This window comes from Ochlerotatus camptorhynchus, unplaced genomic scaffold (assembly GCF_037179485.1).
Source record: "Ochlerotatus camptorhynchus isolate MF236.1 unplaced genomic scaffold, CSIRO-AGI_Acam_v1.1 ptg000158l, whole genome shotgun sequence".
In the NCBI taxonomy this organism is placed as follows: Eukaryota; Metazoa; Arthropoda; class Insecta; order Diptera; family Culicidae; genus Ochlerotatus; species Ochlerotatus camptorhynchus.
The window spans coordinates 1,165,531-1,181,735 of record NW_027040648.1 but is presented as its reverse complement, the minus strand read 5'-3'; the positions used below and the strand labels follow the sequence as shown (position 1 = coordinate 1,181,735).

General features: G+C 38.9%; 1 protein-coding gene across 2 annotated transcripts in view; it reads left to right on the top strand.

Annotated features, from left to right (window-relative positions):
- LOC135701381 (palmitoyltransferase ZDHHC8-like) overlaps window positions 1-16,205 on the top strand; it is a 106,319-nt gene that overhangs the window by 76,086 nt on the left and 14,028 nt on the right. For both annotated transcript variants that reach the window (XM_065222160.1, XM_065222159.1), the window contains one exon: window positions 525-997. In XM_065222160.1, the coding sequence (XP_065078232.1) occupies window positions 525-997 (473 nt within the window). The remainder of the gene's footprint in view (window positions 1-524; window positions 998-16,205) is intronic.

Genomic DNA, 16,205 nt, shown 5'->3' with positions numbered 1-16,205 from the left:
ATTGGCCACATCTGCCGCTCCGTTTCAGCCCCTCAAGATCCTTGAATCCCCGAGTTCGTCCTTCTCCACGCTTACCACCGGCAACAGCTTCGACAGCTTGGATCTGGCCATCTACAATGGAGCCGCCCATCTGGGTGCGCTCGATCGGATCACCCGGCCGAGCCAGCATCATCTCAGGCTGCAGCTAATGGGCGGTGGTTCGAGCACGGCGGCCAGTCACCTACGGCCCAGCTACGACGACGATGATGAAGCCAGTTCCGACGATAGCTTTTTCGCCTACAAGAAGAAAGGCTCCGTCGTGTGATCCGAATGCTTGAGCTTTTCCATCAATTTTGTGCTTTGTATATGCGTATGTGCGTGTGTAAATGTTTGCGTGTGTGTATTTGCATATAACATAAGCTTGTGTGACGTGCTATCTTTTTGTTTGATATCTATGATGTACTATTTAAGGATTTGAAATAAACGTGAATATGCATTACATCGACGCTTTGAATGGAATTTTAACCGATCTCAACTATCCACAGCTATCACCGGGACGTGAGTGTTCCGACATTGACATGGAACCGCAGGCATCGCAGAGTCGGGACTGTGAACCGACACCCCCGCTGCAGCGGCATGGTTCCAAAAGCAACTTTTTCCTACCACCAATTGATGGTAACGGAGGATTGAACCTGAACGGAGGCGGCCAGATCGTTCAGGGAGGCAACGGTGGCGGCGATTCGCCACGGCACATACGCATGTACCACCCGCGGCACAGTCCCCACCCTCGTCAGCGTGGGTTGGATCCGTCCCGAAGTTTCACGCCGGAAGGCCTGTCGCCGGATCAACCGCCACCGATGATCACGATCCAGCAGCAGCAACAACAACTACAGCAGCAGCAGCAACAGCAGAACCAGCAAGGTTTGCCGCGTGGAGCCTCTGCGACACCCACAATGCAGCAAAGAATTAAAGCACTCGGTGTAGCGACACCATTAGCAATGTCTAGTCCCGTTAGAAGGTATGTGTCCATTTCTTTATCCGTTCTCCATTAACCTAGTTTCTAAGTTGTTAGGATCCATTTTTGAGCATTTTTTCTACGACAGAATTTCATTTTCGAGACCGCAAACAAGAGCTTCATACTCGTTGATTTGATATGTTCGATATGGAAACTTACCTATATACTTATCATATTCTCACTTATCTAATCGTTTTATTACAATTAATTACAACTGACCATCTTTCGTTGCTTACCTTTTCTCACTCGGAAACTGATTACACACTTAAAAAAAAAAAAAACAATTCAACACGCCTTCACTTTAACTTACATAACCTCAAAAAAAAAACCTAAACTAACCATATCGACGCACGGTGCAGATGGACCTAAAGCCGCCAACCGCAAAACCGAAAAGCAATTCGCGCACCTGTACCTGGCACACCATTCGGCCGCACCAATTTGACCATCGTCCCCCACAGAACCCACCCTCTGCTCCGCGAAATGCGCGCACACACCCACACACCTATATGTATTCAAGAAAAGAAAAAAATACCAAAAAATCCAGCAAATTTTAACACTAAGAAACGAAGACAGTCTCCCCTGCGGATGTTTTCGAACCCGAAACCAAACCGCCACGAGGAGACGGGATAACGACGGCGACGACAACCTCCGGATGTTCCAGTTGAGATACGGCAACTGTGGACGATGCCAGCGGAGAAAAAGGATCTTCCCAATTATCGTCTATATTTTGGCTTACTGATTTCCGACACCAACCACGCCCCGCGCGCCACACACATCTATTCAACTACCAATAGGCTGATATATAGGACTGAGTGAGCTCTATCTTCCGGAAGCCAGTTGCTCAAAAATCACAGAACCAAAACAAAAAATGCATTGTCGAGCTGCTGGTAATTGAATAGTGTTTCTTTGTTTTCTTTAGTTTAGAATAATTTGTTGGTTCTTATTTTTCTTTTTTCGATTCGTAGTTGGTTGAACATTTCGTTTCGTTGGCTTCGTAATTTTGATATTTGGTAATTTTACTACGCTCTCTAGATATGCGCTATAGAACTTTTGTGCTCCACTGTATGCGGTCCCGCTGTTTTTTTTTGTTTTTGCCAAGCCACGTAATTCGTTCTTATTCTTAGTTTTATTTGGAACTTGCCAAAAATTTGGCGGTTTTTCGAAGGCAACTCTTATTTTATCCAGTACAGTAAAGACCCGATTTTGCCAGCCCCTCCGCGCGTCAGACTTGTATCTTTCAATAATTTCACATAGCAGTAATCCCCAAGCATTCCCATTCATCTTCATGAGGATTGATTAAGGTATTCCTTGTTGCGATAACACGTGTGAAAAAGCGCATAGGTTTCGTAGAACATTAGAAACGATTTTCAAAAAAGAGGCTGACAAAATCGGGATTCTGTTTATCAATAGAGACAACACAGCTTTGATCGCTCATTCGAGCCAAGAGTCATCTTCAAGGGAAACCATGTCAATTGAGGGGGTTAGAAGGAAAGGGATGTAAGTGACTTTGATCGATTCTCTTCATCGACTTTCTCTTTCGTTAATAATTCAGCTGCAAACACATTCCTTGATTCGTGTGCCATAGCTGTTTATAAAGCTCTGGCTGTTTATAAAGCTGTGGCTACGATGAAGCGAATCGATCAAAGTCGCTTACTCCTCTTTCCTTCTAACTCCCTCAATTGTCAGTTACAATGCAACTTTAATAACCCAAAAGTCACTATTTCATAAAATTTACTTTTTTTTACGACTAATAATGTTGAACTTGAGAGTGAAAACGTTGCCTTTAAAAATTATATCAAATCAAAGCTTGATTTGGTAACAAATTTGTGTTAAAGATTCATTCGAACAGTATGTAGTATTTGTCTAAATATCGAGAAAAATCATGTCGCAGAATCTTGAATTCTTTTATTATAATCTCATTAAATTTTTCCGGACTTGTAATCTGGAATCATCGAGACACAAAAGTCTATGCCCAAGATCATATAATGTTATTTACGTTTCTGAAGCAATTTAAATGCTAGGACTGTGAAGTTACACTCTATCTAGATAGAGCTGGAATTAGGGCGTAACAGCTTTTATAAACAATGACTTCTCTCGATGATTTCTCGGAAGTTATGGTTCGCCCTGGCAAATCGACATCACCATCGCGTAGAGGAAGACTTCTCCTACCCGTTGGATATGTTGGTTTGTGTAGGCGTGCCTTGAATGACGAGAAATCAACAAGAGAAGTCATTGTTCACAAAGGCTGTTACGCCCTAATTCTAGCTCTATCCAGCTATGTTTTCCAAATATGAAAATTATTCCAGGTCGCACAATTTTCTTAATTTGTTTGTCTTAGAGAGTTCGAATTTTTAAGCTTTGAAAACTCTTATAAAAATAGTCTGATGCTCACAATACTTCTCATCAAATTCTTAATAGGATTTTCCTAAAAGTTTAAAGTTTCCTCAATTTTTCTAACAATCATGGATCTTCTCTATAGGTTTAACAATTCGCTGAAGTTCTCTAAACTTCTTTAAAATGTATGTGACTTCTCTGAGGTTCTCTGTTCTTTTCTGAAATTCTGAAAACTTCTCTATAGTTTTTGCAGTTCTCATGAAGCTTGTTGTGTTGCGCTTTAAGCTTCAGTGAACTTCTGAACTTATACGAAGATCTCAATTATCTTTTTTAGATCTCTGAAGTTATCTAAAAATCTAGGAACTGCTTTAAATTTCCAACAAATTTTCTGAAACTAATAGAACTGACCTCCCCCTGAAATTCCTCCAATTTTCGGAGCTTAAAGGGTGATACGGTCAAAATTTGGTCAACATCAACTTGACGTATTTCTTTCAATTTTGCATTTAAAAAACCTGAACACCCCTCATTTTGAAGGTGTGTGTGTGTAGAATGTTGCTCCTATTTTGATTTTGGAATTCACTCTTCAGTTGTCAAAATGCCGTCCAAGCAAGAAGAGCAGCGTATCAAAATTTAGCTCGCGCATCGCGAAAATCCGAGCTACTCGCACGCAAAGTTGACAAATTCGCTAAAAGTTGCCAAATCAACCGTTACAAATGTAATTAAAGTGTTTGGGGAACGTTTGTCGACAGCCAGGAAGTCTGGATCGGGGGGAAATCGAAAACCGGAAGCCGCTGAGACGACAAAGAGAGTTGCCGGTAGTTTCAAGCGAAACCCTAACCTCTCTCTCCGAGATGCCGCAAATAAGCTGGGTGTATCGTCTACAACCGTGCATCGAGCCAAAAAACGAGCCGGACTATCGACTTACAAGAAGGTAGTGACTCCAAATCGCGATGATAAACAAAATACGACGGCCAAAGCGCGATCCCGGAGGCTGTACACGACGATGCTGACGAAGTTTGACTGCGTGGTAATGGACGACGAAACCTACGTCAAAGTCGACTACAAGCAGCTTCCGGGACAGGAGTTTTATACGGCAAAAGGAAGGGGAAAGGTAGCAGATGTTTTCAAGCACATGAAACTGTCAAAGTTCGCAAAGAAATATCTGGTTTGGCAAGCCATCTATACCTGTGGCTTGAAAAGCAGCATTTTCATAGCTTCCGGGACTGTCAACCAAGAAATTTACGTGAAAGAGTGTTTGAATAAACGTCTGCTGCCTTTCCTGAAGAAACACGGTTGTTCCGTACTGTTTTGGCCGGATTTGGCATCTTGCCATTACGGTAAAAAGGCCATGGAGTGGTACGCCGCCAACAACGTGCAGGTGGTTTCCAAGGACAAGAACCCTCCCAACACGCCAGAGCTCCGCCCAATTGAGAAATACTGGGCTATTGTCAAGCGGAACCTAAAGAAGACCAAAAAAACTGCTAAGGGCGAGCAGCAGTTCAAGGCAAACTGGCTTTTTGCGGCAAAGAAGGTGGACATGGTGGCTGTACAAAATCTGATGGCAGGGGTCAAGCGTAAGGCCCGGCAATTCGGATTTGGAAAAGCGGAAGCCTAACTGAATATTTTTCCTGAATTTTATACTAATTGAACTTGAAAAAGAAATTTAATTTGATTTTTTAAATAAACGATTTCATCGATTTACACGCGTTTTCCCTTGACCAAATTTTGACCGTATCACCCTTTACTCAACTTCTTTCAAATGCTCCCGCATTTTGCTACTGTTTATAAAAATTCCTGACGCTAGACTTCTATGAAGTTCTCGAAATGTTTCTGAAGACCACTGTCCTTTTGTGAAGTTTTCGAAGTATTTCTAAATTTCTGGAACTTTTGTACCTCCGCAAATTTTATGGAATTAGAACGAAATAATTAATCTCAAGATGTTTCTGTTCATGAACCTACCCTTAAATTATCGACACTAATTTAAACTTCTTCAATAGTCTACACTTTCCTGGTGTTATTAAAACTGCCTAAACGATTACTGAATTTCTTTGAAGTACTCTAGATTGTCCTGAATTTATCAGTATTTGTTAAAAACCCGCAACTTTACTGAAATTAATTGATTTGCCTTGAAGTTTCGACAATTTTACTTAAGTATTATAACCATTATAAACACTCACTAATTTTCCCTGCACTTATCTATGCTTACCTGAAGTTCTCTAAATTTGTAAATCCGGAAAATTTACTGATATAAATTTATAATTTCCTGACGCTTCTGACGTTTTCGGATCAATCATAGAATTCTTGGAATACACCATAATTCCACGGAACGCATTGTAAGTCGCTGCAAATTTGCTTAAGTTGATGGGATTATTCTGAAGCTATCTGATCCTCCTCGAAGTACTCGGAACTTCGCTGAATATCATGAAACTGTCTAAAAATGTCTAAATTTATTAGATCTGGAATTTCTTGAAGAATTCGCTGCTTGCTAAAAGTTATCATGGAACTTCATTGATGTTTTCTAATCAACTTAGCTAACTTTTCACGTTTTTTAAAGTTCTTGAAATCCCCATGATATAACACCTTTAAAATACTCTCACGTTTTCCGGATGTTCATATAATTTTTTTCACGTTCCAGAAATTCTCTCGGAGCTTTTCCGAAGTTTCCGAAATTTCCCTGAGTTTCTCGACAGTTCTTTAAGGTTTCTACAATTTTCTTGAAATTATTTGAACTGCCCTTCGATTCTCTGATCTGCCTTGATGTTCCCGAAGCTTCCCTATTGAAGATCTCGGTTCTGCTCGGAAGTAAATGGAATTCCCGTAAACACCTTTAAATTTCCCTGAAATTATTTGAACTTCTATGAAGTTCCTGAAATATTTCTGAAGTTATCAAAAATTCTCTGAAGGTCTATGTACTTCCCTGACATTTCCGGAACATCTTAAGCGACCTCGATTTTTTTTTGAGCACATCATGGAACTGTCCTGAAGTTTTCTAAATGTACGATTAAAGATCTTTAAACAGCTCCAAAAGTCTGGACTAAAGTTACGGGAACTGCTCTTAAGATCTGAAATTCCCTAAAGATCTCTAGGTGTAACTTTTCTTAGGTGCTTAGAACTTCTTAACAATTTTACACAATACCCCTCAAGCTTTCTTATTTATCAAGTTCGCTTGACACCTGTGAAGTTCTCTGAAATTCTAGGTACTTTATAAAAGTTCCTGAAAATTTTCGATTTGATGTTCTTAAAGCTTCTAGTAAGTTCCCCATATTTTAAGCGTGTTCACTTCCCTTATCTTCCCGCAGTTTGGAGCTTCACTGAAATTCTCAGCATTTCCTTTCATTCCTCAGAACTTCTTCAAAGTTCTTACAATTGGGTTATTTAATTAAAAAAAAAATATATATCGGTTTTTATATATCATCTGAAAGAGATTCGTTTTCTGAGCATAGCGATATTTTTTTCGAACCCACACGATTTTTAAATCAAGATTTAAAGCTAAATAATAACTTCACTGTTTGACACTAAACTGACAAACTGACAGCTCGCTCCCATACAAAGTGACACCGAGGGGCGCTAATAAGGTGATTTTTGCAAATGTAATCGTAACAATTTAAAATAGTTCCAGTGTACCAAAATTGATGAAATTTTGGGTTTGAGTTCCATTTTAAATACAGATTACGAATATGCATGAACCTCAATACCCTTAAAGAACCCAATTGTTGTGAAGTCATAAATCATTTTTTTGTTTCCCTAATTCTGGCACTTCGCAAATTTTTAATATCTTGAATTTTTACATGGAATACGAAACTTAAAGACATTGAGATATTTTTAGATATTTTAGATTTTTAGTAGTTTTTTTTTTAAACTTTATTAAAGTGATAAATTAAGTAGGTGTTAAACTTCAATATTCAATGGATTTGATGGTAAATCTGTTTCTATGTCTTAAAAACGTTTGGGTTAATTGCTGTTGTTTTTGAACTACAAAAAAAAACATATTTTTAACGCACCCAAAAAAATGGCTCCTGCAATTTATCCATTAAAGTTCTGAAAAAAAAAAAACTGGATAACTCAGGTAATTTTATGTAGAAAAATGAGTAGTCACTCTGTAGAGTACGAGTAGAGAAAGACGATCATACGTCACAAAGCAAAGAATGATCAATCTTGAAATAAATCCATGCTAAAAAAAGTTGAAAATAGTGACTGATTACAAGACATTAGTGACTTGGCCTTAAAAAAGGAGACTTTTTAGTGACTGGCTTGAAAAAAAGTGACTCGCTACTAGCCCTGCAGATCTTCCAGAAGACGGTCTCATGACCATCCAGGTCCATGTTTACGTCACGACCTTTTTTTTTCTAATATTATAGTGATTGAAAAAACGATGACTAAACTAAACGGTCAGTTTCATGGATTGATCATTTTACGGGTGTTCTGGATCTTCCGGAGGACGGATCCTTGGCCATCAGGGTCCATGTTTATTTCACGACACCAAATTCTATCTTATATCACAGTTCGAAGTGTTTTCGAAAAAACCGTGGAGCTCCCAGATGCTCCGAAACTTCCGGATGACGGTTCCATAGTCATCCAGGTCCATGTTTATGTCACGACCCCAATTATTTATTATATTACAGTTCCAACTGTTTTCGAAAAAAAAAAAACCCGCAGCTCTAGGATCAGTTTCATGGATTGACTATTTTTACGGATGGTTCGGATCTTCCGGAGGACGGTTCCAAAGCCATCCGGGTCCATATTTATTTTACGACGCCAAATTCTATCTTATATCACAGTTCGAAGTGTTTTCGAAAAAAACGCGGAGCTCTAGGATCAGTTTCATGGATTTACCACTTTTACGGTTGTTCCAGATCTTCCAGAGGACCGTCTCATAACCATCCAGGTCCATGTTTACGTCACGACCTTATTTTTTTTCTTTCGAATATTACAGTTCGAAGTGTTTTCAAAAAACGATGAGTTCTGGGATCAGTTTCATGGGTTGCGGAAAGCCTCCTAAATAAAGCTAAATTAATTAATTAATTCATGGGTTGACCATTTTACGGATGTTCTGGATCTTCCGGAGGACGGATTCTGGGCCATCCGGGTCCATGTTTATTTCACGACCCCAAGTTATCTTATATCACAGTTCCAAGTGTTTTCGAACAAAAAACCCGGAGCTCTAGGATCAGTTTCATGGATGGACCACTTTTTGGATGTTTCGGATCTTCCGGAGATTATTATATGGCCATTCAGGACCATGTTTAAGTCACGAACCTAAATTCTTTCTTATATCACAGTTTGAAATGTTTACGAAAAAACTGCGGAGCTCTAGGATCAGTTTCATGAATGAACCACTTTTACGGATGTTCCGGATCTTCCGGAGGATGATCCCATGGCCATCCGGGTTCGTGTTTTAGATCCTAATGTTTCAAAAAACCGTGGAGCTATAGGATCAGTTTTGTGGATTGACCACTTTTACGGATGTACCGGATCTTCCCGAGGACAATGCCATGACCATCAGGGTCCATGTTTATGTCACGACCACAAACTCTTTCTAGCATCAAAGTTCCAAGTGTTTTTTGGAAATAAAACCGTGGAGCTCTAGGATCAGTTTCATGCATGGACTACTTTTACGGATTTTCCGTATCTTCTGGGTGACGGTTCCAAGGCCATCCGGGTCCATATTTATTTCACGACCCCAAATTCTATCTTATATCACAGTTCGAAGTGTTTTCGAAAAAAACCGCGGAGCTCTAGGATCAGTTTCATGGATTTACCACTTTTACGGTTGTTCCAGATCTTCCAGAGGACCGTCTCATAACCATCCAGGTCCATGTTTACGTCACGACATATTTTTTTTTCTAATATCATAGTTTTAAGTGATTAAAAAACGATGAGCTCTAGGATCAGTTTCATGGATTGACCATTTTACGGATGTTCTGGATCTCCCGGAGGACGGATTTTATGTTACCCGGGTCCATGTTTATTTCACGACTCCAAATTCTATCTTATATCACAGTTCGAAGTGTTTTCGAAAAAACCGCAGAGCTGTATGATCAGTTTCATGGATTTACCACTTTTACAGTTATTCCAGATCTTCCAGAGGACGGTCTCATAACAATACGGGTAATTTTTTATTCTAATATCACAATTCCAAGTGATTAAAAAATAAACAATGAGCTCTAGGATCAGTTTCATGAATGAACCACTTGTACGGATGTTCTGGATCTTCCGGAGGATGATCCCATGGCCATCCGGGTCCGTGTTTATGTAATGACCCCAAATTCTTTCTTATATCATAGATCCTAATGCTTTAAAATAAAAAAAAAAACCGCGGAGATATATCAGGCGTAGCATTTGATAACGGCACAAAAGCTTTTGTAAACAAACTTTGTAGGGCCCTTTACATGCGAACCGAAGTACGCCCACGCAAACCAATAAGATCATCGGGTAGGGGCCTCTCTCACCTTTCCGAAAGTGGTATTGGTTTGCGTAGGCGTACTTTGGTTCGTTTGCAAAGGGCCTTACAAATTTTGTTTACAATAGCTTTTGTGCCGTTATCAAATGTTACGCCTGATATGTAGGATCAGTTTCATGGATGGACCACTTTTACGGATTTTCCGTATCTTCCTGAGGAGGGTCCCATGACCATCAGGGTCCATGTTTATGTCACAACCACAAACTCTTTCTAGCATCACAGTTCCAAGCGTTTTTGAAAAACCGCGGAGCTCTAGGATCAGTTTCGTGGATTGACCAATTTTGAGGATGTTCCGTTTCCATTAATCTAAATTATAGATCTGTTCATTTTTGTTTCCATTAATCTAAATTATAGATCTTAAGCCGCTTGCAAAACCCATAAACACACCTTTAAGGAGAAGCTCACCGGCCCAAAAATAAAAAAAAATATTTTCGGTACGTTTTTATTTTTCTAAAAATATTGGGAAAAATTATCAAAAATCCAAGAAAATCAGTTTCTTCCTTAGATTTTTGTCAAAAATTACATACAAAAAAATTTTTGTATCCCATCATGAAAAAAAATTGGACTCTCAGAAAAACCGAAAAGTTGATGTTTTGTGGTTTTTTGAGTCCAACTTTATGCCATAATGACTTATAAAACATGTTTTTGCACGTGAATTTTCTTTAAAAAATTAGAAAAAATGTGATTTTTTTAGATTTTTGATACTTTTTTTTCAATATTTTTAGCCTTTGAAAAATGTAGACGACCCTATTTTCAATCTTTTTACAATCAAAATAATCTGCAGACCCTAGGAATTCTAGAGGGTAATTGGCGGCTTCGGCAATACCTTATTCTATTATCGTCAGGGGTAGAGTCGGTGTATAATGAGTCACGCGAAGAGAAAAACAATTGAACTCGCATCATGACTTTCTTTTAACTTGGCAACAGAGGACTTCTACGTCAACTTCAAATGACTTCTAGCGAGAAAAAATAATAGCGGCTGTAGTAAATCATTATATCAGTGATTTTGTCAAATTATCTTAACAAAAAATAGTAGAAATTCTCATTACTGATCATTACCAAACGTATCCCATGACAATTGAATGCTCACTGCGTGTTTATTATCATTTCTTCGATTATATTTTGTATTTTATTGCAATACCTTTCGTGGACCTTTCATAGCATCGTAATGTTTGTTTACTTTGCACGATAGGTAGCTGGTTTGACAGTTCGATAGGTAGGCTTGGCTTCACTCTTTTTTTTTTTTATACAGGGGGAATCTGCTCCCAGACACCTGAGAAGATAACTCAGGGTGTAGGGATGGGATAAGTAGCACTCCCGACCCACTAAACCTTACCCTGTGCTCTAGGCCCTTGCCCTCCCCGGAACCGCCCGAAAGCATTACGGCATGGGAGGGGGCCAGTTGCGCTATGGCGCCTCACTAGTGTTGTGTCAGACGTGACACTCGCTACTGCACAGTGAGCAGCTGTGCAGGGCCTTCCTCTTGTTGTTCGCTGTTAGTTGTTCGCCTGAGTTCTAGAGCAGACGTGACAGCCAGCCAACTGTCCAGGACCCATACAGGACAGATGTGACCGCTTACCAGCTGCGTGTGCTAAGCACTCTAAGAACCCGGTGTCACTCCTGCCTTTGCACAACGAGGGTTTGTGCAGGGCTTATCAACCTCCTGGGACGAGCTGGATGGGGTTCCAGCGTCCTTACTCTGCGGTAGTTCGTTTAGCCGCAATATCTCTCCCTTGGGTTCGATAATTAACGTTTCCAGGGCACACCACGAGGAGGCGAACTACCAACAATCAATACGAAACTAACGATTTTAAATTGGCTCACCACTTTAGTAGCCTATTGGTCCCAAGCAAACGATTAACGTACCCTATTCTAGTTGAAATTCTATTACTACACTATGTTTGTTTTGATTCGCTATGAAAGTTTGACAGATAACATCAGGGGTGTGTGGATTCATGCAGAACATGCAGGGGTGAGTGAAATAGCTTGGGACTGCTTGGGACCGTTGTTCTGGTACTGAGTGAGCCAAAAATAATAATGATTTTCTTCGGGACCCAGTGGTCTTAGAGTTACCTCTATGGAACTACTTCATGCCCCCTGGCTTCACTCTTGGCGTGACTCATTATACACCGGCTCTAGTCAAGGGGTAAACAAAGTCATTGAGAGCTCAATTTTGCCCCCTAACGATAATTGGTTAAGGTATTGTCGAAGTAGATATTTCGCCTACCACAATTTTTGAAATTTATCGAGAAATAGCTAAGTTATGCCATTGCAAACTTGCCGTTACACGGTTTTCGGAGGCATCGTATTCGGAGTGCACGTAAAAAAATCTGATCTCCGAAATGAGACAAATGACTCATGATTTCATGAACACAGCGTATTTTCATGTTATGAAAATACACCATATTCATAATATTTATCATGAGCAACTTTTGCGTGACGCAGCAAACATTCCCAAAATCATGAATCATCCGAGTTGAAATCATGAGCTAAATTCATGGGTTTAACTGTTAACCAAAAATTATAAAAAAGAATAAAATAAAGCATCAGACTGGATTCGAACAAAGAACCTTGAGATCATTAAACCCATACTTTGACCACTAGACTATCAATACTGCTATAAGATGGAAGACAAAAGGCGTATAAAAGATACCTATGTAGTGCGGTTTATGAACACGGTTTGCCAAGTACGTGTAACGCTTGTAGCGGTCTTGATTCCACTGCATTATAAAGTCATGAATTTCCATGACGAAATCATGAATCATTGTTACGATTTCATGGGATGGCAAGTTTTTTCATTTCATGATTTTTTATTCATGAAAATGGAATCAGATTTGTTTCCGTGGTTAACATAATAGAGGTAACTCCAAGACCAAAAGGTTCCGAAGAAACGTGCTCAACTTTTTGGCTCAGCTCTGGTACTCTTTTCGGTCCTAAGCTAATCGATGCACCCCTCGAAACATAGGAAAATCCACGAACCCCTCATTTTATCGGTCAAACCTAAGTGGAAGAGGAGACAAAAGGGGGCCTTTTTTTTAAAGAATTTTCTGTCAAACGTGAACCAGCGTCGGGAATCTATTTTCTTGTATTTTATTTTTTTATTTTCGGACTGGCTGGTTTTGAGCCAAACGAAATGTCAATGCCAGAGCCAATCGAGCATCGCCTATCTTTGTTTTGACATCGCCTTTGTTTTGAATCCGCTCCTCTCTTATACTAGACCCTCTCTAATTTTGACAGTCGACTGCGTCGCCCATTAAGCGCCCATTACACAAGCCAATCTATTGACAAACATCGTATTGTAAATTTTCCATTCAATATTATCAAAGCATAAATATTTACAACATTAATGACAACACGCTAAAGCGCTCGGGTCAATATATTGACGATAACTTGACATACTGACAATATTATTGAAAAGGTAATAATGATGACGATTGATTGATGACGAGTATTGTGAAAAACTGATTTTCATTTCACTTTGTCAATATTCTTCCCCTATCCAAGAGGAGGGAGAACGTACGTCATTTAGATCGATTGACGCACAAAGCACCTTTGCGAGGCATGCAGTGTTGCCATTTGTTTGAATCTACGTGTGTGATATAAAATCAATTTCAAACATAATAAAAATGTATCTTTTTACAGTCACCAGTCACCCAGTCTTCGTTTATATGGATGTACATTTTCTACAAAATCACAAGCATAATCAAGTTATTTTTTACCTTAAAATAAAATAAATACTATCAGCGTTTCACATACCTACACGCAACGTAAATTAATTATTATATGCATGAGTTTCATTTATGAATGTTTACCAAAATATCAGCATAATAGTTTCTATTTGGGAAACTGCGTACCGTGAACGTGGGTTATTCCATGCGTGTAGTAATTCCGCACACTCGACAATCGATTTGATTAAATTCGATCAATTTGGAAGTACATGCCATCTGTTGTCCTGTATATTTTCTGTGTCTTGTCAAAAAGTTACAACATTTCCAGAACAACATGTGAAAAGGACATACAAGCTTTTTGTAAACAAACATTTGCAGGCCCTTTTCTCACCAACCGAGGGTCCCCCACGCAAACCAGCAATATCATCGGGAAGGGGAAAGTGTCCCCTACCTGGTGATGTTAAAGGTTTGCGTTGGTGTCATATGGGTGGCGAGAAAAGGGCATAAGAAGGTTTGTTTACAAAAAGCTTGTATGCCCTTTTTACATGTTGTTCTGGATTTGGCATATCAATTTGGTATTTGCATGACAAGTCCGCGGAATTATAGCTCACACAGAATAGCCCACGTTCACGGTACATCCTATGTTAATTAATAAACTATATGTGTGCTCATTAATACAGTTTATATGACATATTACCTACATTATCTTTCTTGCACGTCTTCTGGTAATTAGTTGACTTTAATAATCATCAATAGTAATTTGCCAGAAAGTATAAGAGGATTTTCATCATGATAAAACTAGTGTATCATTATGATAAAACTAAGCATTATATCGAAGACAACAAATCAAGAAGACTGGCAACTCTTCCATTTTCTCATACAAACCTATACAAACGCTATGAGACAGGTACAATCGCGTCATCTGCCGCTCAAAGGTAAATGCTTCGAACATCTTTTGATAGCAAAGATTACATTCTCAGAAGAAGGGTTTGTGTATTTGCTCATTTTTCTATGCGTTGCTTCCACCTTCACTCAAGTGCAGCGCTATCTTATCTGTCGCTTGAATTCTGGCAAAGTTGCCAGTCTTCTTGATTTGTGGTCTTCGATTATATGTATGGGTAACATTAGGTTAACATTATTGTTCTAACGAAACAGGAGAGTTCAGTAATCTCCTAGTTCTTACATCATTCTGAGAACTTAAGAGTAGGCCTGGAATAGATCATTATTTAACACTATTCATTCTAAAAATCCTGAAAATTAATTTAAAATGTGCAAGTATAAGTAAGTGTTGGGTGAAAATTGGTTTCTATATATATCCACTAAACCAGGACTCCGCTGTTTGGTAATTTTTGAACTACGGAACTGTTGGATTAAAGTTTACAAATCAGCTAAAAATTTAAAAATTTAGAATTTTTTTTCGAAAATGTACGAACCTAGTTAACCCTATTTAATGATACAAATCAAATTTGTCGATTTTATTGATTTCCTTCGAGTAACAGTAATTTGAAATTTTTCCAATTTTTCAGCTGTTCAAAAGGCCGGCTAAATTTACCGACTTTGGTGATCCGAATTCAGTGTGTAGCTAGTATTATCAATACATACAGGTCCAGCAATCGTTTCCGTTTGGACTCGAATGCAAGAATGAACTCCAAACACACTTTCTTTCGCTGATCCATGTTTCTTGTGTGGGGAAATTGAGACAAGTAATATTGACTTCTAACGTATTGCCATTAATTTGGTCAATATTCGTATATCGATGATATTGATGGCGAAATTGACGGTTTTTTGTCAATACATTCTGAGTATTGACAAAGTGAAATTAAAATCTGCTTTTCGTCGATACTCGTCATCAATCATCGTCTTCAATATCACCTTTTCAATAATATTGCCAGTATGTCAATTTATTGTCAATATATTGATATGTGTAATGGGCGCTTTATGAAATAGTTTTTGCACGGTCGTTTCCGCGAGAGAAGAAGAACACCTCAGAGACAAAAGGAAGCCAGTTGTCTCCTCTTCATCTTATGTCGTTTTCGTTTTTGCGGTGTAGTACTGGTGTAGTGTAAGCAGGAATAAGTGCGAGTCTTTGACAGCTCAACATCATTTGTTTGTAAACAAAGGTGCATCCTATATCTACACCCTAAAATATTTCGGTGTACGGCAGTGTAGCACCGGTGTAGCTACACCGCAAAAACGAAAACGACATTAGGGTCAAACTTTCATAGCGAATCAAAACAAACATAGTGTAGTACTAGAATCTCGACTAGAATGGGGTACGTTAATCGATGTACTTGGGACCGATAGGCTAGTCCAGTGTGTGCCAATTTAAAATTGTAAAGTTTCCACCAGTTGTTGGTGTTAATGTGGTTAACCAAATGTACCTTTATCCTCTGTTGTATGTACTTTTCAGTTTCTCTTCTGTTCTAATAATCATTGGACTTGGATTGATTCATTAAAAAAATCTAAGGTGGGTTCATCGTATAATGGGGTTTGACTCGTATAGGTAGAAAATTCTCATCAAATCCATTCATTAAAGTCCATAAGCTGTGGAACATTTGCAAGTCTCTTATTAAACAATCAGGGTTCTTTGAAAATATTCAATGTCCTACGAGTTGAATATTTATTTTCGTTCCAGATTCTTCCATATTTCTCCAAGTCTAATTTTATTAGAGACATGACAGAATCCCAGAAAACATTCAAGTTTCAGAATATATGTTGTTACTGAAGGAAAAGCCAATTAAGAGTTATT